General features: G+C 50.2%; 3 protein-coding genes and 2 long non-coding RNA genes across 12 annotated transcripts in view; 1 reads left to right on the forward strand and 4 right to left on the reverse strand.

The window, feature by feature from the left end:
- The window catches only part of LOC119302632, a 10,746-nt gene extending 7,162 nt beyond the window's left edge, over window positions 1–3,584 (forward strand). For 6 of the 7 annotated variants that reach the window (XR_005147683.1, XR_005147682.1, XM_037579673.1 and 3 more), the window contains 4 exons: window positions 123–186; window positions 289–436; window positions 540–899; window positions 3,089–3,584. The gene's annotated coding sequence lies outside the window, so the exon portion shown is untranslated. The remainder of the gene's footprint in view (window positions 1–122; window positions 187–288; window positions 437–539; window positions 900–3,088) is intronic. The other variant, XM_037579675.1, reaches the window with a different exon arrangement.
- On the reverse strand, window positions 740–2,944 carry LOC119302635. Of its 2 annotated transcripts, XR_005147686.1 has the most exons (5): window positions 1,952–2,944; window positions 1,811–1,870; window positions 1,261–1,695; window positions 977–1,138; window positions 740–879 (listed from the first exon to the last, which is right to left on the reverse strand). It is a non-coding gene; the product is annotated as an uncharacterized LOC119302635 (long non-coding RNA). The 2 variants fall into 2 exon arrangements; XR_005147685.1 differs by having other exon boundaries at window positions 977–1,695.
- Window positions 3,585–3,718: 134 nt separating the features above from the next.
- Window positions 3,719–5,170, reverse strand: LOC119297773. Its single transcript, XR_005145734.1, has 3 exons — window positions 5,063–5,170; window positions 4,722–4,914; window positions 3,719–4,576 (listed from the first exon to the last, which is right to left on the reverse strand). It is a non-coding gene; the product is annotated as an uncharacterized LOC119297773 (long non-coding RNA).
- Window positions 5,171–5,908: 738 nt separating this feature from the next.
- LOC119302637 lies at window positions 5,909–6,822 on the reverse strand. Its single transcript, XM_037579679.1, has 3 exons — window positions 6,609–6,822; window positions 6,424–6,510; window positions 5,909–6,337 (listed from the first exon to the last, which is right to left on the reverse strand). The coding sequence occupies exons 1-3, from the start codon at window positions 6,651–6,653 to the stop codon at window positions 6,083–6,085; spliced, it is 387 nt and encodes a 128-aa protein (XP_037435576.1). The 5' UTR covers window positions 6,654–6,822; the 3' UTR covers window positions 5,909–6,082.
- Window positions 6,823–7,031: 209 nt separating this feature from the next.
- Window positions 7,032–10,919, reverse strand: LOC119302636. The gene is made up of 7 exons (XM_037579678.1): window positions 10,726–10,919; window positions 10,376–10,633; window positions 9,827–10,091; window positions 9,042–9,732; window positions 8,419–8,876; window positions 8,000–8,286; window positions 7,032–7,911 (listed from the first exon to the last, which is right to left on the reverse strand). The coding sequence occupies exons 1-4, from the start codon at window positions 10,767–10,769 to the stop codon at window positions 9,697–9,699; spliced, it is 603 nt and encodes a 200-aa protein (XP_037435575.1). The 5' UTR covers window positions 10,770–10,919; the 3' UTR covers window positions 7,032–7,911; window positions 8,000–8,286; window positions 8,419–8,876; window positions 9,042–9,696.
- Window positions 10,920–24,109: the final 13,190 nt, after the last annotated feature.

Below are 24,109 nucleotides of genomic sequence, written 5' to 3' on the forward strand. Positions count from 1 at the left end.
GGGTACTTATCCCCCCAATCTCTCCTAACAGTGATCTGCTCATTTGTGTATCCATCTTCACGCGCTACATCATGCGTTTTACCCGTGGTATTCACTGTGTATTTAATCCCACATCGTTGCAGATAGTTCTGAACTGCTTGCTGGAAACGAGAGGTTGAACCACCAGCTCCAGATGGCAACATCTTGGTAGGAGCCTTCCTGTCGCCGCCATCTGCATTTCAGTCCCAAGATTACAGCAACGAAAGCCAGATTTTGCAAAGGTAGATTAATGATATACTGTATCTTCAGGAGGCAATTACCAGCACCATCACGACGGAATGAAGGTCCAGGACGGCAGTTTGTTTGCACGTCCAAGGCTCGCGGACGAGGTGTGACATGCGGTCCAAGCTCTCTTGCATCACCACGCTCGGTTGCATGCTCACCGGCTTCCACACTGGTAGGTGTTTTCTCATGGTGCGCACAGGCATGAAGATGCTTGATAATTGCTTGATGAAAGCGAGACGCTGACCCACCCTCTGGCAATGTCATCCCACTCCCAGGAGGTTGATCGTCACCACCATCTACAGAAAGAAAAAGAAACAGGCGCATAAGGACAGCACGCCTGACATGGAACTCGGCTGGGCAGAATTTTTTCTTTGATTCCGCACAAGCATTTTACCTCTGCCATCACGATGAAAGGAAGGTGCAGAACGACATGATGTCTGAACATCTAGTGCGTGCGGACGGGTCGCATGCTGGACTCGGTCAAGAAGTTCTTGTCTGCTGGGACGGGCATCTTCTCAGTATTCAGTGCCACGCCAACCCAATAAGATTGGCCCATTGGGAGGAGGGTCTTCATCTTCATCATCTCCCGGCCTTGCGCTCCCAACCACATCGTTGCTGGAAAAAAGAGTAAAGAGGTTAGGAGGGTTTCACTCTTTTCCGTAATTTATTTTTCTTATAGTGAATCGGTTAGTAACTCGCAACAGGGTAGTACCTGCTATCCATGCTATCCATCTGATGCATGTATTCAGTGCAGCAAGCATGTCCCTTAAGTTATTCAGGCCAAACAAATTGTTCTCATTATTTAGTTCCTCGCTATGCATTGTGTAATCTATGGGCACCTGCGTTGCCACAGCCAGGAACTCATCGTCCAACTCTGGAAAAAACACAAAAGTGTTAAATGGCAACGGAATTTTTTTCTTCATTTTTTTTGCACTTATGTTTAAATAAGAGACTTTTTCTTTCTAGGTCATATTGTACGAAGTTAGGCTTGCACACCTATTCCATCCTCTTCTTCTTACATATAATCACTTGGTACCAGCGATGATACGCCCATCAAATCATTACCAGTTGTTGAAACACAAGAAGGAAGTCTTAGCTTTTTTCATATGCCCTTTTTCGTGTGCAACGCTTTCAGACCAGTACAGGAAATTAACCATAGAAATCATACCTCCATCTACCGACATTTCCTGCTGCTGTCCACATCACCCTGTCGTGTATTTCCTCCACGCCCTCCATGATAAGGAGCCCCTGAGCTAACGCTATCACCATTGACAGCAGGGGCGATGATGGTCAGTTGTGCATCAGTGCATGGCTAACAGTTTCCCACTTCCACAAGTTCCTGGCTCTCCCTCTCTAGATCTTCCCAATTGATCCCATCATTCTCTTCACGTTGTGGTGTATTGTTGTCGTTTCCATTCATCTGAGGTACATCTGTTGTTCAACGAGACACATCCGTATTAGCCGAATCTTTGTTTTCGGGAAACCAAATTTTTTTACACACCCAAAACATAAGCAACACAAGTGGGATGTGTTCAACAATAGTTACCTTCAGTATATCCTTCAACACCTAGTCCCGAAAGCACCGCTCTGGCCTGGTCAAATATTCCTGTAGCCAACATTTTTGTTATTTTTTCTACTAAAGCCTGAACTACCCAAATCGATGTATCATTTGGTTCAAGTTGAGTACCTTCAAAGAGTTCTGGATTGTCCATAGCTTGCTCCACTACAGCCAGCGCAGCCGCAGCTAAGTTGCACACACGATCCTTCCTCTCCTCGTCATTGCCTCCATGTGGACAGTCAACTCCAGTACAGCCAGGCCTCGCCTCTCTAGGTTTGATAACTCCATGCGATCTGGCATCTGTGAAATAGATGGCACATTGGTTTAAGTACCCACAGAACCTTTTTTGGTATATATGATACTCATTTCATAGCGTAGCTGCGGGTAGTGCAAGGTATAAAAGCAGTTTATAGGTACTCACACTCAAGGTCAGACTTTGCTTGAGCTTCAATCTCAGACAACTCTGCTCTAAGGTGCTCCCCCTGCTCCTTAGCAAAGCACCCCGGTCTTGATTGACAGCCAGAACACCGGTGTTGCTTGTACCCACTTCATTGTTGCTGTTATTCCTCATAAGCAGCCGTTGCCTGAAGCGGTTAAGGCTACGTGGACCTGCAAGTTTAAATGGTGGCGGTCAGCTTCATGTTTTTGCATATCTCAGAGTAACCTTTTTTATTTACAACCCCTTTTTCATTGTAGTAGACAACTTGCCTGTAGAACGTGCACCCGCCCCCACCCCCGGGATCCGTACGCTAGTTGCTGGAGCTTCTATGCTTTCCCCTGCAATTGAAATTGCCACTTGTGTTAGTCATATGCATGGGGCCAAAACCCAAATATATTTTTTTCACTAGTTCGCATAATTGATGGTACAAAAGCTCGGATACGAACCTCTCCTTTCAGCCCGAAAGATTGTCCTTACTAGGTGAACGCTCGGATCGAGCAGCTCAACATCACTGTCGCTGTCCGATGAGCTTGAACTTTTGTTAGCTACCCCTTTACCTTTATCTCCTTCTGTGTTTCTGTCCGAGCCACCTGCGTGTCCCTGGTCGTGATGCTCCTCTTGATATGGCCTACAATTTTATTGGCTGGCAGCAATGAGGGCTTCAGCTGCTCGGAGCGCATCTCGTTGACCTTTTTTGGTTCATAACAGATCAGATCATTGTTAATAGATTCACCAATCTCTTTTTATATATCTTTTTGCAACAACATTAATTGGGAGAGAACAATCTACATGCTTAACAAATGTCTTCATTTACCTCCATGGTGTAGGAATCCACCAGGCTCGCCGACTACATCATGCCAGTCTTCATCCAGATGATCGAATTCATCCTGGGGTTTTGTCTGTTCATGAAGAAAGGAAAGTTTCTTTGTGAAATGGCACATGTGTTGCTAGATGGCAACCTGACTAAGAAATATCTTTTTGTTACTCATGTGGAAAAGGATTTGTTTCCTTACGGGGAATATGCCTGGGTACTCCCTGATGAGAAAAATAAGCCTCCTGCATATCTCTCCTGTGTAAACGCTGATCCGTGGGACTGTGTGCTGTTCTACGTTATATACCCCGAAGTCAATCCAGTCGAAGAACCATGGCTGTCAGATATGCAAACAACACAGGAATCAAAATTCAGATGTTAGATCAAGAATTAGGCGCCACAAACCACGAAAGGAAAAATATAGAAACATCTTATTTTTTATGTAAATGTTACTTACAAGCAGTCCCAAGTGGCTGCCTCCTATTCATTATTGAGGAAATCGTTAACTGGTAGCTGCTCGGTTGGTTGGCGAGTAGGGGATTAATAGTCTAATCGGCAAGTTAATCGGCCATTTAATCAATTAATCGGACGATTTATCAGTTTATCGGCTACTCGGTGACCCTACGAGTAGGGATTAATCGGCAAGTTAACTGGTTAATCGGACGAATTCTTGAACAGGGCTCCTATTATCAGAGTCCTGAGTCCAGCGTCTAAATATTTCAGAAGTTTTTTCACAGCTGCTCTGATGATCTGAAATGCCCATTCTGCTAAATCAAACTCACCAGTGCCACCATTGCACAGCACACACGCAAACATCTCCCAGGGTATCGATGAGTATGACTGTTTTGGACCAACACAGGTAGCAGCTGCTAATAGCGAGAATGCCATCTCGAAAAACCCTGGTCTGATGCTGGTCAAGATCCAACATTTTCAAGCTGTTAATAAGGTCATTGACAGCATGGATTGTTAGCCCCAGGATTGTTCTGATTCTTAATGTTAGGTTTTGTCTGTCCTTCGGCTTTAATTTAAGCAAGCTTACTGGCCGGCCATGATTTTTTAGACCCAATGTACGGACAATCGATCTGGGAGTAAAATATCTAATTTGACCATCAGGGAATGTGAAACTCATATCCTCCCACCTAAATCTACTCAGCAGCCAAGCGTAGAACCTTCTATCAACCTCTCCACTCCACACAGTGGTCAACAAACTAGCCATGCCTGATGTATGAACTTTCGGGTAGTACTGCAACCCCAGGCTTACGATCTGATGGCAGCTCCAAGTGCACCTGACGACTCTACCTCAAAGGACAGTAGACTCCGCAAGACGGCCTGGCGGAATGACAGGAACAACATATCCATCAGGCGGTGGTGTCCTCGGTACTACTACAAGCGTACGCCGAGGCCTACGCTTATTGGCATTGCTTGCGATGTACTCGTCCACGAGCACCCGCTTCCACTTCCGCTTCGTCGTCGTTCGCATCTCCAACTCATCAGCATCCGGATCCTGCATCATTTTGAAAATCACGCTCGCATGCGTCAGCATAATGGTTCCATGAGTATCGTTAGCGAGAGAGAGAAGTGGATGGGGAAAATATCTGAGAAACAGATCTTTAATCAGTGGATTCAGTTCATGCAGTGCAGTTGCTTACCGAGACAGTTGTGGTGCCTTCTGAAGAACGCTCCCCCGGAGCATCTGGCATGGCCAGATGTGCGCCGTCGCCATCTCCAGCTACCCCCATGGGTCCGACAGATCTTGCCCTTTTCTTCTTGCTTTCTCTTCCATCCGCTTCGTCAGGCAGATTCCTTTTTCTTGGTGGATCCGGTGGCTCCATCTCGGCGAACCTACATCGCCCAATGATGGAAAGGCAGTGAGAAAAAGCCACCAAACAGAAGCACCATCCTCAAAAAGCGTTCGCTATAGATAACAAAAAGTGACCCCAAGAAAGCGAGAGCAGCGGATTAATATAAGACCGCACGGAGGAAACATCACCTTCTCCAATGCCGGGTCCGGCGGATGAGAACTAGTCGTCGTCCCAAATCCCGGCCACCAGATCTTGTTCTTCTTGGAACAGTGTATTGGGGGGAGAGTGGAGTGGCGGGGGGCGAAGTAGCACTGCTGAGGGTGGCAGATGGGTTCTCATTTTAGCTGGCTAGCAGGCGAGCTAGCTTTTCCACTTGAGGGCACGAGCGGTCTCTCCCACGCGGCTATGTGTAGTCTTGTCAATCTTTACCGCTTACCTGACCCCAGCCGCCCAAAATTTTTATCGCACCCCACTCTATCTCTCACTCATTGATTTTTCCTTTTTTCTTAGGTTCTCCTTGCCATGTGTCGGTGAGATGTGTTCCATGTGTGCCCACATTCAGAAAGACACAAGAGTTGTACGCTTTGGGCAACAGACGAATTATGCAGCTGATTCGGTCCCGGTCGGAACAGTACAATCACTGTTCTCGGCGCGGTCCGCGCCAAGGACAAGGAATAATGGACCAGCTCAGTGCAGCAGCTGCACTTGGGGGAAGCGGACGCAGGCCAACGCTCAACCACCCGAAGCATTTAATAAGCTCCTCCGTCCCGACCGGTCGTTCATCAGATTAATTAACCTCGTCCGTAGAGAAATATACTAATTGCCCAAGTCGTCGGCCTAATCGGATTTTTTTACGACGGCAATAAGCATCATCAGCGTCGGGTCAAAATTATTAATTAAATGACTCTCCTACAGGCTCACCCAAATATTATTGAATATACAACGCCACACCGACGACGGCGGCTGTTTCCTTATAATGGTACGGATGTAATATAATTAGGATGCAGAAAATTTCATTATACCATCCCGTTCTCATTCAAGTGACAGCGGCATACACTAGACGTGGACATCAACTCATAATCCACAAGGAAAGCATAGAACACACACACACAGACAATCAAGTGCGCCACATGGCCTTGCGACGGCGATGCATGCGAAAGCAGAAAAGTCTAAGCTCGCACTTAAACATCCCTAGTATACTAGACGTTTTATTCGACTGTACGCCGCCGTTTAGTGGGCTGGCTGCTAACCTCCTTCTCATCGTCAGGACCATCCTCTCCGCTGGTGTCAACTACTCCGGACGCAGACACCACGGCGGAGCCACCATTGCTGTGTGTGGACTGGTCAGGGATTGCTGGATCGTAATCACTGAATCCTTCTTCTGCTGGAACTCGGTCAGCTTTCTGATCCAGCTCTTGGTTATGAGGAACCGCCCGAGGCTCTTCCTGCTGGATCGCATCGCCCTAAGAAAAAATCAGACAGCACGCGGGGGTTGAACATTAGAATTTTTCGGGGGAAGAAAGTGAAATTCGAAGTCACCAGGGCTCACCTCTCCATCGCCGTAGAAGACGAACAGTGGGTCATCAGTTGTACTCCAAGCGCTCCCTGTGGATTCGACGCGTTTTGCCGACGACGACTGCATAAGGTGACCAATTGGTCAGGACCCCCATCCGTGCCAATGCTGATGCAGACACAGGAGGAAGAGGAGATTTTGCTGGACAGGGAGATTTTTACCTGCAGATCGGAGACGATGAACGGCACGAGCTCTTCACTGCCCATGGTTGTGCCGCTCCATTCTGGTTCAGCAGAGGAGAGACCCGTCGTATGCAGCGGGCGGTTTCAAAAAAATTCAAAGTCGGGATGGGAATGGCGCTGTGGGATCAACTGTGTAGCAGCCGACCCTTGCACCTCCTATTTATTCAGCACTTGAGTTGGGACGCAGTTTCGTCATGCATTAATCTCATTTTTTGAATTTTGAATGAGGACAGGACACACATTGTCACCGCGCGCACCCTGTCTGTGTGCATGTCGTCCAGGTGTCAAAAATGTAACATGAAAATGACGTCGTTTCCGGGGGGAAAAATGCCAGCAGCCTGATTGCTTGATTTATCTGGAATGGCTCTTCTGCCAGCAGTCACGGTATCCACGTTTTTCAAATTGAAGCAACAGAACAGCATGAACCACGGCTGCTGCTGGAAAATTCAGTTATCAGTTTTAGCGCTACAGAAAGAAAGATTGTGCTCTCAGATACATCGTCGTACACAGGCTGTCTACACTGATAAAAATACAGATGCATTGCTCACCCACCGTAAACACTCAAGGAAAATCGCTCAACCAAATCACTGAAACATGAGCCATTCCGATTCCATACAACTCAGTGCTCGGCAACCCCAAGCGGCCTCTTGCATGTATTCCGTCGATGCCCTTCTATTCCACAGTTCTTGCATTTGCCAGGTTTTCGTGGCTTCTTTGGCGCATCCCCCCTTTCTGGGCACATCGTCTTCTTATGACCTTCGCGGCAGCATATGCTGCAGAATCTTGTCCTCTTGCTTAACCCCTCGTACGGAGCCTTCTCTCGGCTGCTTGTCGGTCTCCCAGCACCTCTATGCTTGTCTGGAGCTGCTAGATTTTGCATTGCATTCACACTGACAGAATGACCGGGGCTCCGGCATTGTTCAGTGCCCAGCGGGACAAACGCTAGTTCCCCATTTGGGCCTGGTATTGCAGGTGTATGTTCAACGAGCCGATCCTCGAAAGCCAGGCCATCTCTCTTCTCCGCAATTGCTGCCCCACTCTGTAGCACAGCGTCGAGAGCCGCGTTCACATGATCATATGATGCAGCACTTGCGTCTCCCATCCTCACGACTTCCATAGCTTTCACATATAGAGTTGCATGCCTGTATGTGAATGACAGGTTTTGTGAACTGTCTTTCTGGTACTGAACCAGGTGCCCAGGCAGTACATCTCTCGCGTCCCTCGTCCACCGCTTCATGATGTGATGCTTTGGTATCTCCTCCATGTGAAGAATTTCCATCACCTACACGGCAAAAGAAGATAACATGTCAACAAGCCCGCAATTCTTTGTTACTTTGTAATAAAATCCTTGCTGACAACTTTTTGTTTACCCTCAACGAACGGCTGCAAAGCATGCCAGTATGCTCGAACTTGCCGCACTCGCAACTGAAGATCGACATGTCTTCGTTTATTGTTACCTCATACTCAACCCTGCTCCACTTCTCCCTTTTCGCTGCGTTATTGTGAGTGGTGATGTATCTCCTCATCCTATCGACTTCAGTGACATTGTACGCGGTTCCTTCAACCAGGAGCTCGCCAAACCGCTCGAACATGTTCCTAGTGTATATTTTGCTGGCATGGCGCTCTATCGCGAGGTTAGTTCATCTTACCGGGCCCCCTGCGTCAATTGAACCAATCAAGAAGGTGAAACAAAAAAAGCAGGGCACGGAGTTTTTTAGATCTCCTCATATGATTTTTTCATGCATCGGAAACAATTTTTTTTGGCCAAGCTGGCGGAAGGGAAACTTACTATCATGGGCCTCTTCTCCTTGTAGCTTTCATCGCGCTCTCTGTCAAATTGCAGCCTCATATACTGCCTGACAAAGACATGCATTGGGCTTGCAGGGGGCATGTATGACTTCAGCATGTGGTTTGCGCTCTCACTGCGCTGGGTGCTTGCCATCTTTGCGCAAAACACACGCCTGAAATATGGCTTGGCCCATTTCCTCCGGGTTTCATATATTTGTGTCATGTAGGCGTGACTCCTCAAGTTGTACTTATCCAGCAGCGCTGCCCAAGCTGATTCGAACTCTTCTTCCGTTAACATGTGGTTCACTACCTTGTGAAATTCAGCCTGAAAATCGCTCTTCTTCGTGTATAGTGGGCCCAACGTTTCCTTCGCCTTCTTGAGGACATGCCACTTGCACCAACGGTGGACAGTGTCACGATAAGTTCTCCTGATCGTGACCTCCATCGCCCTACACTGGTCTGCAGTTATAAAATCAATTTACCAGTCACCTTTAAAAAAAATTAGTTTACTGGATTTTTGGAGAATTGAGCTCATTTTCTACTTATCCTGTACATATCATGTGCAAGACATCCATCAAAATATTTTTGTTAGTCCATTCCATTTTTTTATTGCATAGCGCTGACCTGTGAGTATAGTTCTGGGGGCAGGCCCGCCCATCATACGAAGAAATTCCGCGAAAACCCACTCGAAGCTCTCTTCTTGATCATCGCGCATTAACACCCCCGCCAGGATGATGCTCTGGTAATGATTGTTAACTCCGACAAATAACCCGAACGGCATATCATACAGGTTTGTTCTGTACGTCGTGTCAAACGTTACCACATCCCCAAAGAATTTGTATTGCATACGGCTGCTGCCATTCGCCCACATTAGATTTTTGACCTTACTTGTCTTGTCAGCCAGCACCACATAGGTGAACCCTGGATCTCTTGAACGTATGTCAGCAAACACTTCAAGCGTTTTCCAGACTTCATCGTCAGCTTGTTCACGGCTAATCTTTCCACATATATTCCCGAGTGTCCTCTTTGTGAATGGCACCTTCTCAACACACCCGAAGAAACTCCCAATTATGTTGTACACCTTTCCCAAATTGACATTGTTTTCCCTTAGTTGCCTAATCAGATCCTTGGTGTAAACATCTATGTGTTTATGTGACGGCCAGTGCACCTTCTCACCCATAGTCAGCGACAGAGAATGGTTGTGATTTTCTCGGTGTTCAGTGATGTAGCAACTGTTGTCCGATACTCACAACAACCTAATCAGTGCTGGGCACTCACATCAGCATGATCTGCTGTTCTCTGCTTCCGGTTTTCCCTGCAGGGAAATAATCACACAAAAATAATTATATCAATTCCGCGTGCTCCCATGCGTCCACAATAATCCCATGTGCACGTGTAATGGCACTTACCGAGCATCCACAAACAATTTCCTGCATCGTCTTTGTCCTCTGAGCATTTAGTCTGCTTTTCCCATATCTTATTCCGAAGCCGATCTCCCAGGAATAAAGATTGTAGAATTCATATGCCTCACCCAACGAGTCGAAGCTGAGGCCTAGTTCAGGCCGCATCACGCTCTTGTCCGGTTGCTCCGCATATTTGCGGATTGTTAACTCCAGAGCAGTCATCCTGGATGGGCATGGCAAACGGTCTGGTGGCGCACTCCCAAGATGCAACCTGCATTTGTTTGGAACTTAACTGCATAAGTTTACCCAGACACGACAGTTTACAATTTTTTTGCACACCCCCCAGCCGTTAATCTGTACGAGCCTAGCAGAATTCTGATACAGCACTGCACCAAACACGCAAGGAAGCAGATTTGATTGCACATTGGATTTTCATTTTATTTGATGTGTTCCCACTCTCCATGCGTTGGTATTAAGCATGACATAACCCTCCCTCCTGCTTATATGGCAGTTGCAAGTTGCAATCAAATAAGTGCAAAGTAGTTTTTTGCTAACCGTTTAGTCCAGCTAGGGGCCTCTGGATTAACTCGGTCGGTTGACTGAGCAGACCTCGTCGGAGACGCAACTCGCCGTCTCCTGGCATCGCCCTGCTCGTCGGGCGAGACATCTCCACCGGCCAACTGAGCCACCCCAGAACCACGGTTCGCCGCAATAGCACCTTGCTCTCCGCCGCCCCCGTTCTGTAGCAAATACAGAAGAGGAACCAGATCTGGCTGTTCAATGTTATCAGCAAACTCCTCCCGCACGGGAAACCTACGGTAGGGGCAGCGAATCGCTTAGGGAAAATCTACACAGCATACGCACAGCCCAAATCTGACCGGGGAGTGAGGAGAGGTTTGACTGACCTATCCACCGCATCAAGCAGAAACTCCATGCCCTCCTCGTCCATCCACGTGCAGGCCAGCGACGGATCTAGGGCGTCCCACACCCAGCCACTCCGCGTGACCACAGCCTCGCTGCCCTTGGCTGTTCTTCCTGATTTGTTTCTCCTACGAAGCTGTTTCAGTTCGGCGGCCAGCCGCTGTCTCCAGAAGGAACGAGGTTAATGGCTGGATATGCTTTTTTTTCTCGACCGCACGTGCATGCTAGGGATGACCCGCCGACCGGCTCAGACAGCAACACCCATCACGGTCTCATTATCCGATCCATGGCCTAGGCGGAAAACAGAAGACCTGATCCACGTCCCAGGCGTGAAGTCCCCGTCCAGGGCCACGGCCCAGTACTATACGGCCCGACGGCCGTCGGGCCTCTCCCCTCGCGTGCACACCGTTCGCTACCGTATTTCACCGTATCTCTCATTTATCTGCGCTCGCAACCACCAGGCCAGCTTGATTTTATCGCATCCCAAGACTGGAACAGACGAAGGCGATATAGGGAGCAGCTGAGCTCGGGCTCCAAATCGCCCCTCTCCATAATATCATCCTTAACTATATCCCAACAGACCTGATAAAATTCAACAGGAATATTATCAGGTCCGGGGGCTCTGTTTGGGGCCATGTCAAACAGAGCAGTCTTCTGTAAATTCTCGACAAAGATCCACATTATCCCCTGCAGAAAGTTTCTCATCACCAGTCCACATCTCAGGGTTAAGATGGAACAAATTACCAGGAGCTGGGCCAAATAGATCTTTGTAGAAATTAGTGGCATGGGCAATCAGGTTATCAGTGCCCTCTATGGTAACATCATCCCCCACCTTAAGAGAATGGATGGTGTTTTTACGCTTGCGGCCATTAGCAATCTTATGATAGTAATCTGTGTTTAAATCCCCTTTAAGGAGCCAACGCTCATGTGATTGTTGCAGCCAAAAGATCTCTTCATTGACAAGTAACTCGTGCAACTCGAAGTTGGCATCCATCTTCCTACTGTAGAGCTCAGAAGGGAGTGGTCCATCTTCTTTGAGCTCTTCGAGCATGGATAACTCCATTCTAAGGTCCTCCTTCCTCTTCTTATTATGGCCATATCTATCGGAGCCCCACCCTTTGAAAAAGGTTTTGAATCTTTTCAGTTTGATATTCAGGATGTCTATGGGATCAGAAGATTTAACTTTTCTAGTCCAGATCTGACTAACTAGCGGCAGGAAACTATCGTCTTTAATCCAGGAAAGATCAAAACAAAACTCCCTTGGTTTGGGAGCATCTCTCCCCTCCTCTCGCGTGGATATAAGCAAAGGATTGTGATCAGATATCTCACGAACTAGTTTTCGAATAGAGACAAGCGGAAACATGTCTTCCCAATCTTCAGACATGAGGATACGATCCAGTTTTTGCAAAGTGGGGTGGGCCTGTTGGTTCGTCCGGGTATACTTACCCCCATTAATGTGGATCTCACGAAGAGCTAAGGTATTGATGATAGAATTAAATAGATCCGAAGATTTATGATTGTTAAGTTTCTTGTTCTTTTCACCAGAATATCTCAGGATATTAAAATCGCCTCCAACAATGTAGGGCACTTGCATCCCAATACAAATGGCAGCTAGTTCGACCAAAAAATCCCCTTTAAATTCTTCATGAGTTGGACCATAAACTACTATCAAACCCCACTTCAACTTCTTCGGTCTGTCCAGCAACACTAATTGTAGCATATGTTTCCCCTTAACACAGGAGATGATATCTAGCTTGTCACACCTCACACCACATAGGATGCCGCCAGATTTCAAAACAGAAGGAATCCAGTTTCAATGGAAGGATCCAAAGGGATCAATTCTCCTCAAGCACTTAGGGGAGAAGTTTTTCTTCATAGTTTCTTGTAGGTCCAGGAAATCAAGGGAATGGTCACTAATCATGTCTGAGAGGCAGGTGGCCATCCCTTTCTTGCCCACCCCTCGACAGTTCCAAATGAGGCCTCTCATTTGGAACGTTTCTTATGGAAATTGGAGCGAGTAACCCTACCAGGAGGCGTTGTAGGGTTACAAATCATATCTGTCTCTAGGGCACAACTTTTTTGACTTCTAGTCACAGGTCTAGAAGTTTTAATACTTACTTTATTTCTATTATTCTTCTCGGATTTACTGGAAGAGATCTTTTCAAGGACGTGTTCTTCTTGATCAAGCCATTCTAGATCCACAGGGTTACTTCTGCCCAACCCATCAATTATCACAATATCTTCATCCATTCCCTGAGCAATGGATTCAGTTTTGCTCTTGTTAACTAGCTCACCTCTAACAATCTCTAACTCTCTGATAACATCCACAGAAGTGAACAAGTCATCAGGTATGTCCACCCCCATTTTACTAGCTCTACTCACTAGCTCATAATTGGACAAGACATCAAAAGAATTTTTACAAGCAGGTTTGGAAGTACCTTCAGGGTCTTTTTTGCAAGCCAGCTTCACCGCCCTATCTTCCATCTTGTCCTGCATTCTGGATGCGTTACGCTTGCTGAACCTGAGTGTAGCTTCGGTTGCAAGAGGAGGTGTGAGGACAAACTCCTCAAGATGATCCAGGGATGGGATTTGTACCACATAGTCACATGAAGTTTTCATGCCTGGATCTGTTTCACCCACCACCTCCACAACCTGAACATCTTGTGAATCTGTCACAAAGTTAGTAGTTTCAATGGGCACGATCCACTTGGAGGAGTTCAGCTTCTCCTCTCTAGCACAATCATCAATCTCCTTCTGCATTGTTTCAATAAGCAAGGAAGTGTCTGCCCCACTATCAGATGAGGCCTCCTCCTCAATTTCTTCATTATCACTAGGCGGCAGGCGACATGCCTTGCCCCCATGATAAGAGTAATCATTTTTGCCAGATCGATGCTTATCAAGTGGGCTCTCCTTTTTCTCCTGATCAGTATGTTTCCTTTTAGAAGTGTACTCAGGATTGGTTTTGTCATCAGCAACAGGATCCACAGGCTCCTCATCAACAGGGTTTTTAACAAGAACCTCTTCAATTTCATAGGTGAATTTATAGAAGCGTCCCCAAGTACTCCTTCCACAGTGACAGGCAGTTGGGATACAGATCTGCATCCTATTTTTGCTCTGACAGAAGAAGGACGATTAATGGTCGACATATCCACTTCCAGGGCGATCCCAACCAATCCCCCCACATAAGCTACAACTTTATCAGATTTTTTGTTAGGTGGGATCTTACCAATTCTGACCCATGCAACTTCCAGAAGCCCCTCAGAGTCAATATCCTCAGACCAGGGGGAAAATTTCACACTAACTCCACATTGTTTAAGTCTAACATGTTCAACAAAAAGAGCTCTGTCAACCTCTCTAGGATTCGGCATTCTCATAACAAATTTTTGCGGAGCAAAGAATCTAGCCGAACATCTCCACCCCTGACCCACATACACGCTCAGCTCATGTTCAATATCTTTAGTTGGAGCGGACCCTTCAGTAATAGTGACAAAAATATTGAAAATGCGCTCTCTAGGCTGCCTATCCACACGAAAATCAGGAATGTAAAAGAAACCTTGCTCTTTGGACTGAAACACACACATCGCAGGGGTGCATTCCCATGGAAAGAATTCATTGCAAACAACATATAAATGACCCCTCTTCTTGCAACGATCACAAAGAGCTTGAGGACATCTAGCAGTGAAGTGGCCAGGAGTATTGCAAATCTGACAGACATCAAAAGAGGGTGCATGAGTACTAGAGGAAGTGTGGAGATCTCGATCCCCCGCAGCGGCCTTGTTCTTGGTGGAGGTGCGCGGATCCACGTCGTCGCTGTCCAGGGCTCCCTGCCTCCCATGCGAGGAAGGGGCCGTCAGCTTCCCCGTCGCCTCCACCCCGACATGCTCCTGCCCTGCCTCCGTGTTGCCATCCCAGCGGGACTGACTAACATTGGCGGTATGGCGCTCGCCGGCGGCCTCATCCCACTTGTCGAATCCAGACCCGTCAGATCCAGATGCTCTGGTTGAGGACGAATGCACCGTCTCCGGCTTGCGCTTCCACACATGGTCGAATCCACGGCCACGACCGCGGTCGAAGCGACCAGCCCCGCGGCCATGGTGGCCCGCACCGAAGCCCTCTCCTCTCATCTCAACAGCTCTAGGTGGAACGAGTGGATTTGTGGGATGGGAAGAAGCAACTACTTGAGCGAAAGATCGACTATCACCATGGATCTTGCCTTCCCACCAGGCGAAGGACTGACGAACCCTAGATCTGATAGGAGGCGGAGCGCTCCAGAAGTGAGCGAAACCCTCGTCCAGATCCAAAATGGGGGAAGGGGCGGCAGACGCGTGATTTATATCCGCGGCGGCCCCGGAAACCCTAGGTCCGCGGCGCTCATGGCGGTCGGATGCGCCTCCCCCCACGTGTCACGCATCAGGGCCATGGCGGATTGGCGCGCGCCCGAGGACCCCTGGTCCATCTGTCACGGGAACTGGGCGGCGACACGCCCCTAGGGACGTGCGTTCGTGCCCGTGTACCTCGGTGGCCCTAGTCCCCGTACGTGACGGTCCCGCAACGTGTACCGACGCGCCCTCGCCGGGGACCGCTGAGTTCGCCGGAATCCTGTCCAAAACCCTCGCGAAATGGCACGGAAAAGGGACAATGCCACCAATATCGACGAACTCACCTTCCTTGAGGAAGCGCGCATCCACCATGCAGCCCGTGGCGTCGAGGAGGACGATCCTGAGAGCCCCGGAACGGAGCCACAGTTCGCCATCGTCGAACCGAACCTGTCTCGCCGTCACGAGGTCGGCCGCGTAGCGGACTCGCCAACGGACGTCGCCCTCCATCCTCGGTAGGGAGGCGAGCTGCACGTAGTATATCTGGGCGGATCCCTACCGAATGATCCTGTAGCCGAGGCGCCTTGTGTGTTGCCAATGTGTAGTGGCGTTTCAAACAAACGAATCATGTGGTTCCATAGGGCACTACTGATATCTAGAAGCTTTTTGGGACCTCCATAGCCCTTTATAAATAAAGGATACGATGATTTTTCTTAAAAGTACTCATACACGCCGAGCACGTCGATACGCGACATGTGTACATATCGCCCATACACGATCTGGCGTACGCAGAACATTTTACCTTTTCTTCTTATGTTAAGCTGAGCGGGACGTGATTCGAAACCGTGAACTCCTTGGTAAGCCAATCAGACAACTCATCAGATGCGAATACTTACATCCTTTTTCTTCCTTTCTTCTTTCTCCGGTTCATGTCCCACCAAACAGATAAGTCTTGCGGACCTTTGTGATGACTCTCCGTCTCCTTCCTCCTCCCGCTCCCCCGCCACCACCCCAGCGAGCTCAACGCCGGCCACCCTGCCCTCCGTCCACCCCCAGCCTCCCCATTGCCACCTTTTGCTCCCCTCCGCTCCCTCCCGGCGTGCGCCTTGATGACTCTCCGGTCCAGGGAGCCATCCGGGCTGCGCTTGGCGTTGGTAACGCCATGGGTGCTGACTTCGAAGACCAAGCCTGGTCCGCCATCCTCCAGCCAATCACCCCTTTCCGCCACAAAAACTCAGGCATCCACCTGACTGCAACAATCCTCCGCTCCGTCATGGAGATCGACCATCTCATGCTTGCTTGTTTCCTCCAGGGATGCCTGGGTGGGCAGTCTGACATGTTCATGACTCTCCAGCTATCCCCATCGGTCTTTCGTTTCACCGTCTCATCGGCGCCTGTCGCCCTTGCCATCCTCCGGGAGGTGGAAATCGTCTCCCCCTGCATCCACATCTCCTTTGGCATATGCTCGCCGGAGGATTCGGTAAGAGACAACTCTGACTCCATTGCTACTCGTCTGCTTGCCACACCCCCTCCCCGCCAGCTTCGCTCCACGCCTGAAACAATCTGCCATGCTGCTCACGCGATCGACATTGGCGATCGTCTGCTCCACGCCTTTCGCTTCATTCAGAAATCTCTGAACCTAGATCCATCGACTGGTCTTGCCTTCCAGGCTGCCCTCTGGCAGCAACAAAGGTCAATGGTCTCGCCTCCCCGCCACACCGCAGCCCTCCGGCATGACACACTCATCTTCTTCCACAATTCCCGCCTCCCCCTAGATTGCTACCTCGTCGCTGCCCTGCTCCAAACAAGATTCGGGGGCAGGGCGAAAAACTTTGACGTCAAAGAACTATCAACCTCGGCCTACTCCTTCTGTACTGCATCAACGGACGCCCAAGCATGGATCGTCGCATGCTCTCCCTTCGCCATGCCCTCCTTCTACGCATCAATCGTCGCTGCCGCATCCTCATCACCTTCGGCAGCGGCGACGGCTCGGCCTCCTTCGCCCCAGCGTCTACGCGCCATCACCCGCCATCCATCGATGCATGATGTGGTTTCCACTACTCCGGCGCCCTGCGATGACCTGGCTCCCCTGCCGGTCTCAACACCGACACCTCCTATCGCTGCTACTGAGGTTAGGCTGTTCCGCCATGGATTTAAATTCTTTAATCGTATTCTAAACATGTACCACACAGAGATCACACGCCCTATATTCTCGCCGCGCCATGCACCACCGATTCCCTTTTGGATCGTCTGCAGCTCCACAAATGTTAACCCAAACACCATGCTAATTTGCAACGCCCTAGACTTCCATTTCTCGGTTAAACAAGATTTCCAGGCAACTAAGCTATCTGACCGCGTGTTCCGCTCCTCTGTACTGTCCATCGAGGTCAGATTCGAAATCCTGAAAAAATCGCCCCTAGTTTTCAAATGCCTATCTCTCCACCTTTTTGACCAGCTTGCAACGGCCACTGACCATGAACAGCGTTTCATCGCCAAACTTGGACCGACCACGCCCAACATAACCAGACATGCTCACCATGCTACACACGAATCCATCCTCGGGCCACACCCGTCTACTCTCTCCATACAACGCACAGCGCCAAGCTCACTACACACTACAAAGAACACGCATGTGCCCTTCGGTACATACAATGCACCCACCACCCCCATGAACCCGTCAGACCCAACACCCTGCCACCACCCACAGCGAATATTGCACCTGTTCCCACTCCTCTGCTTCCTGAAAATGAGGAGACGAGCTGCAGCCATGCTCCCACCTCAGACAAAATCATCCCATCTAGTCAAATCTCGCCCCACGCCACTCTCCCGCGGCTACACTCGTCCTCTGCTATGGACGCAGACTCGGTGCATGGCCGCCTGCCCGCTGCACCTGGGTCCCCCCAACGCATCCATCAACACCATCCGCCCTCCCCTGCGGCGCCCGCATGCATGCCCACGCTCCACGATCCTCACCCCCCTGCACAACACTCCGCTCCAACACTGCTCGCGTCACCCGCTCCACATCCATACCCTGACGACCAACCACTCCTACCCATGCCGACTGACCACTATTCTCCCAACCGCCCTTTGACCGAATGCGTGACGCCTCATTTGGATAAGCCTCCATCGCCCGGATCGTATCGGGATGCACTTCTCTCCCCTCCAACGCCCCTGCATGCAGCCCACAACCCTCCTCCTATAAATAACGCATACTCCCCACGCCTCTCTCCATCAGTCCACCACCCACCCCCGCCTCCACTTTCCAAACGACGTTGTTTTCGGTGCCTCGCTCTGGATCATAAGGTCCAGAACTGACGTGACCCAGTCAGGTGTGCCCGTTGCTGGTGCTCCGGCCACAAAGCTCGGCGGTGCCGCTCCGTTCGCATCCTCCCTTTCTTCCCAACTATCCCAGCAAACCCTACATCCAACCCAGCCTTCCACACTACGCCCACCACGCCGACACCCTCCGACATGGCCACTTCGAATGCATCCGCCCCGTCCAACCTCCCTGGCCTCGCCGCCGGCTGGCCTCGTGAAGGAGACGGCCCTGACGCTCCTCTCATCGGCATCCCAGTCTCACACATACCCATGCCCTCCTCCACGCCACAAACCCAATCCACCATGAACCCCGCTCCCCCTCCGCTCGCCTCTCAGCTAGACCTACACGCTCTGCGCGCTCGACTTAACGACGCGCGCGCGGCAGCTGCTTTTGGTGCACCTCCACTCCACGCCAACGCCAACCAGCCACACCGCCAGTCCACCCTACCGATCGAACCCGCACCCCTCATTGTTGCTCCCCCCTGCCTCGTCCATGACGTAGGACACATAGCCTTTGCACATCTCCGCACACCTATCCACAACCCAACACCGCTCATCCACGCTGCCATCCTAGCACACGCCGGCAACCCCAGTTTCAGTGTTGCGGGCTCATGGCGTGGCGCTGGATGCGTCACTTTTGAGTCTGCTGGGCTGCGAGACTACCTCGTTAGCCTTGGCCCACTCGACTTCCGCGGAAACCAAGTCACACTTGAGCCCGTTGAGCTCGCAGACCGCGCAACACCAGTCTTCGACCAGCTCGTCAAGCTCCAGATCGCCGAGTTCCCTCATGAACTGTGGCATGACGAGGGCATCCGATGGGCTCTTAGTCACATTGGTGACGTTTGCTCCGTCGACCATTACTGTCTTGAGGGGCGTGACTACACTGCTGTCCGCGCTCTCGTCATGGTCGACCGGCGCAAGCGCCTGCCGGATTCCCTGGGGATCCAGCTCCCCCCCTCCAACGACATCAAGGTCGTCAAAATCACCAAGCTCGCCACCATCCTTGACCCAATGGGGCCTGCTGATCCGTCGCCATTCTCATCCGATTCGGACTCGGATTCGGAGGACCCACGCCTCCCCCGCGGCCACAACCCCGCATCAAGCCTCGCTGATGAGCTCCCGCGTGGACCCCCGCCGTCTCCGGTGATCAGCTCACCGCGGTGGCTGCCCAACCACGCCGGCGACTCTGCCGCCCTTCCAATCCAGGTCTCGTCTGGCAACGACGAGGCAACGGGGCTGGGGCGGCACGTCCTCTGCATCTCCTCCGACAGCGACTCCGCCCCTGCGTCCCAACAGGCGTCGCCCCCATATCCGTTCCCTACATCAACTGCCATCGACGCCTCCTCCACGACTGCCTCCACCACGCGCCTCACGCCCCGCCTCGCCGCGCCCACCGGGGGAGCTCCACCACCTCCCTCTGCTATGGGCGACGACAACGCAGGCCCGCTTGACGGGCTGCCATCGGCGTTTTCCCACTACGATAGCTCCAACTCGTCAAACCTTGACGCCGCCTTCACCTTCTCAGCTGGGGCCTCCTCATCTGACTCTGCCACGCACGACTGCGTGCTTCGGAAGCTGCGCCATAGCGCCAAGCGCTCGGCTGACAAGACAAAAAGCCTGCGTCGAAGCTCTCGGCTGGCTGCCAAGGAGCCCACTGTCTTCACCGACATGACTACCAAGGCGGTGCGTGCAAAAGCCGCGCGCCTCACTGCCACCGACGTCGCGCGTGCACTCAAGGACGCCATTCACCATGCCCAGCTCGACATCCCTGACGCCCCACCAGCCTCGGCCAGGGCCCTGGCGGAGATTGCATCACTTTGCGGTGCAGACGATGATGCTGTTGCTTCCGTCGCCCATGCCGACGACAACAGCGACGTCGACGGTGCGGATCTCCTGCCATGATGGCCTCTGCCATCCATGCACGCCCTCATGCCGTCTCACCGGCAACGCGCCGTCTATGCCACGGCCTGTATCCCTCTAGATTAACTTACTATTCCCCTAGTATGTGCTCTGAGAGCAAGCTTGTCGCTAGCCTCAACTACCTTTTAGCCACTCGCATGTTCTCTTTTCCTCTCTGTACTCTGCTTTCCTTAAGTACCCGGTGTACTCCTTACCTTTATGAGTAACACCGTCTTATCCATCTGTTCGTGGAACGTACGAGGACTTGGCGATGTGTCTAAAGGCGCTGACATATTATCAGACTTAATCAGCATCAGTCCACATTGTGCACTCCTTCAGGAATCCAAACTAAGCGAAATTACAGACAGAAAATTCCACTCCTTCCTACCAAAATCTCTAGACCAAAAATTATTTCGCCCGGCCCACGGCTCGGCAGGCGGAACCGTCTCAGTGTTCAACTCAAACTTTTTCACTGTCCTATCCCACACAAACTATAACTTTGCCACCTCTATTAAACTCACATCTCTCGCACACCCACACCCCTTCATCATTACTAACATATACGCACCCGCATGCCATAACCTCAAACAAGCCTTCCTTGACGAACTAAAATCAATTAAGGAAGATGACAACACACCTTGGCTAATAGTTGGAGACTTCAACCTCCTTCGGTTCTCACACGAAAAAAACAATCCAAACTTCCACCAACGAGAGGCACATGCTTTCAACAACACGATCAATGAACTAGTGCTTATCGAATTACCCCTGCTAGATAGAAGGTTTACATGGTCCAATAAATGATCGACGCCAACCTTGGAACGACTAGACAGAGCTTTCTTTAACCTATCATGGAACACCTGTTTCCCCAACACAATCCTGACCTCACTACCGCGCATCACATCCGATCACGTCCCACTAATCTTACGCATCCAGACCCATGTGCCTAAGCCACGACATTTTCGTTTCGAGTCCTCCTGGACACAAGCAACTGCCTGTCATCAAATTGTCCAAAAATGTTGGGCCCCCAAACCTCACACAGCACCACGATCAAACTCAGCTGCAACCCTGTCAAACGCCCTGAAAAAAACTCGATGCTCCCTCAAGCACTGGGCTTCAACACGATCCCCAGCCCACTCCCGCGAAGAGGCTTCAAAAAATATTATAAATTTACTTGATCTAAAAGAAGAAGCTAGGCCCCTCTCAAAGGCTGAATTCAGACTGAGATGTGTCGTCACGGAGGCTCTCCATCTAGCTGTAGCTGAAAAAATGAGCTTCTGGAAACAACGTGGCAAGGTTCGCGCTGCAATCCACGGCGAGGAAAACACACAATACTTCCATGCTGCAGCCTCCCAGCGCCTACGAAAAAACACCATAACCTCTCTCCTCCTTAACGGGACGGAGTTCCACTCACATGACCAAAAAGCAACTATTCTCCGGGATCATTTCACCTCCATTCTTGGCTCACCTCCAACCAACACATGCTCATTACAACCACAACATTACTACCCCCACCCACTACCCCAACTCCTCAACCTAGACACTCCCTTCACGATCGAAGAAATCAAAGAGGCTTTTATGCAAATGAACTCCCTCGCTAGCCCCGGACCGGACGGCTTCGGCCCCAAGTTCTATAAAAAATACTGGAATCTAGTTAAAACCCACATCCTCTCTTTTATGACCGACTTCCAGAACCTCTCTGCCCAAACAGAATGCTTGAACAGAGCCCACCTAATCCTGCGGCCAAAAAAAAGAACTATCAAATACACCTGACGCCTACCGACCGATCTCTCTTCAGAATTGCCCCATCAAAGCAGTCGCAAAAGTTCTCACCAACAGACTCAAACCGTTTGTCCCTCTACTTGTCCACGAAAACCAGACTGGCTTTATCCCGGGACGATGCATCGCTGACAATTTCGTCTTCACCGCGGACCTCGTTGGTGCTTGTCACTCACGAAAAGCCCCAACCATGGTCATTAAACTTGACTTCTCCAAAGCTTTCGACTCACTATCTTGGGAATCAATTCTCACCATCCTACGCTGCCGTGGATTCCCACCAAAATTTATAGCCTGGATCCAGGATCTTCTTTCATCTGGAAAAACGGCCGTCATGCTAAATGGTATCCCGGGAAACTGGATAAACTGCAAGAACGGACTGAGACAAGGAGATCCTATATCACCCTATCTTTTCATCATCGTGGCTGACCTCCTCCAACAAATGATCAATCAGGACTGCGACCCTCTACACCTCACACATCCACTGTTCACACATCTACCACCAACAGTCCTACAATATGCTGATGACACACTTATTATCGCAAAGGCATCCAATGTCGCAGCCCTACAACTCAAAAGCATTCTCCACAATTTTGCCTTGGCCACTGGTCTCACGATAAACTTCACAAAAACCACATTCGTGCCGATGCATGTTTGCCCCACACTTGCGGACTCAATTGCCGCGACTCTACTATGCACCACCTCAACTTTCCCCCAAATCTACCTAGGTCTACCCCTGGCTCCTACACGCCTCCCGTCTAACGCCTTTCTACCCATTATTGAACGATGCCGAAATTTTCTGACGGGCTGGCGAGCTAAACTTCTCTCCAAGGGAGACAGACTCATTTTGTTGACTGCCGTCCTAGATTCCATCATGGTTTACTTTATGTCCGTCTTCCTCATTCCCAAAAGTGTTCTTAAAACCCTAGACTCTATTCGTCGGGCTTTCTTTTGGGCTGCGGAAGAAACGTGCACCGGTGCTCAATGCTTAGTTGCCTGGAAAAATGTTTGTAAACCAAAAAAGTTTGGTGGCTTGGGCCTAAAAAACCTACATGTTCAGAATAACTGCCTTCTAATGAAATTTGCTGTCAAAGCACTACTCCCAGAACAAAACCCTTGGCTAGAATGGATCAGCATGCAACACCCAAATGCCCTCATCGCTCCACATAGCAGCCACTCTTTCCTCTGCCACACAATAAACCAGCAACTCCCAGCTCTGCATGCAATAACCTTTGTCCTTACAAACTCGGGCACCAACACCTACTTTTGGCTAGACACCTGGCTTCACCAACAATCCCTTGCTTCTCTATTTCCCTGCCTATATTCGCATACCACCTCACCTCTCGCTCGTGTGGCCGCTGTTTTGAACAACGGTTTAGAATCAATCCTACGGAACCGCCTAACAACTAATGCTGCTTCAGAGATGTGCTCGTTGTTGTCTCTCTTGCAGGATTTCCAGGTATCGCCAGGGCCGGACCAGCGCTTCCTTAATGGTGGCCTGCGATTCTCCACGCAGGCCGCCTACGAGCTGACTATGGGCGAAAATGAGGATGATACGCATGCAACTGCAATTTGGTCCTCATGCGTCCCCAACCGCGTAAAGATCTTTGCATGGCTCCTGTTCCGTGGACGTCTTAACTCCAAAAGCAACCTACTCCGAAAGCACATCGTCACAGACACCCTTTGTCCACGATGTGGTTTCGACGGCGAGACCAGCTCACACATCTTCATCGACTGCCCGCTCGCTCAGAGAATTTGGCAAAGGATTGGACTATCACCCCCCACTTCCATTGATGATCTATGGGATTGCCGTCTACCCGCCCAGGTGGATGCAACGATATGGCACTCCGTCCTTCTCATTATCTTATGGAAGATCTGGGATGCAAGAAATGCTATGACATTCAAGCAACAAAACCACCACAGTTCCTCCACCTTGAAGCGAATCCTGGACGACTTGATGCTTTGGACGCACCGGATGAGAAAACCGGCTCATAAACAGGCCGCCCTTTCATGGCGCTCCTACTTCTTTTCACGATTACACGTGCTTATGTAATTCACCTTT

The sequence above is a fragment of the Triticum dicoccoides genome, chromosome 5A, assembly GCF_002162155.2.
Source record: "Triticum dicoccoides isolate Atlit2015 ecotype Zavitan chromosome 5A, WEW_v2.0, whole genome shotgun sequence".
NCBI lineage: Eukaryota > Viridiplantae > Streptophyta > Magnoliopsida > Poales > Poaceae > Triticum > Triticum dicoccoides.

Excerpts from the sequence above, each read along its gene's own strand:
- LOC119302637 (XM_037579679.1), bottom strand. The coding sequence starts at position 6,653 with ATGGGCAGTGAAGAGCTCGTGCCGTTCATCGTCTCCGATCTGCAG. Across the intron at positions 6,511-6,608 it reads TCATCGTCTCCGATCTGCAG|TCGTCGTCGGCAAAACGCGT; the intron begins GTAAAAATCTCC and ends CACCTTATGCAG. Across the intron at positions 6,338-6,423 it reads TCTTCTACGGCGATGGAGAG|GGCGATGCGATCCAGCAGGA; the intron begins GTGAGCCCTGGT and ends ATTTTTTCTTAG.
- LOC119302636 (XM_037579678.1), bottom strand. The coding sequence starts at position 10,769 with ATGGACGAGGAGGGCATGGAGTTTCTGCTTGATGCGGTGGATAG. Across the intron at positions 10,634-10,725 it reads CTGCTTGATGCGGTGGATAG|GTTTCCCGTGCGGGAGGAGT; the intron begins GTCAGTCAAACC and ends CCCCTACCGTAG. Across the intron at positions 10,092-10,375 it reads GCCCCTAGCTGGACTAAACG|GTTGCATCTTGGGAGTGCGC; the intron begins GTTAGCAAAAAA and ends AAACAAATGCAG.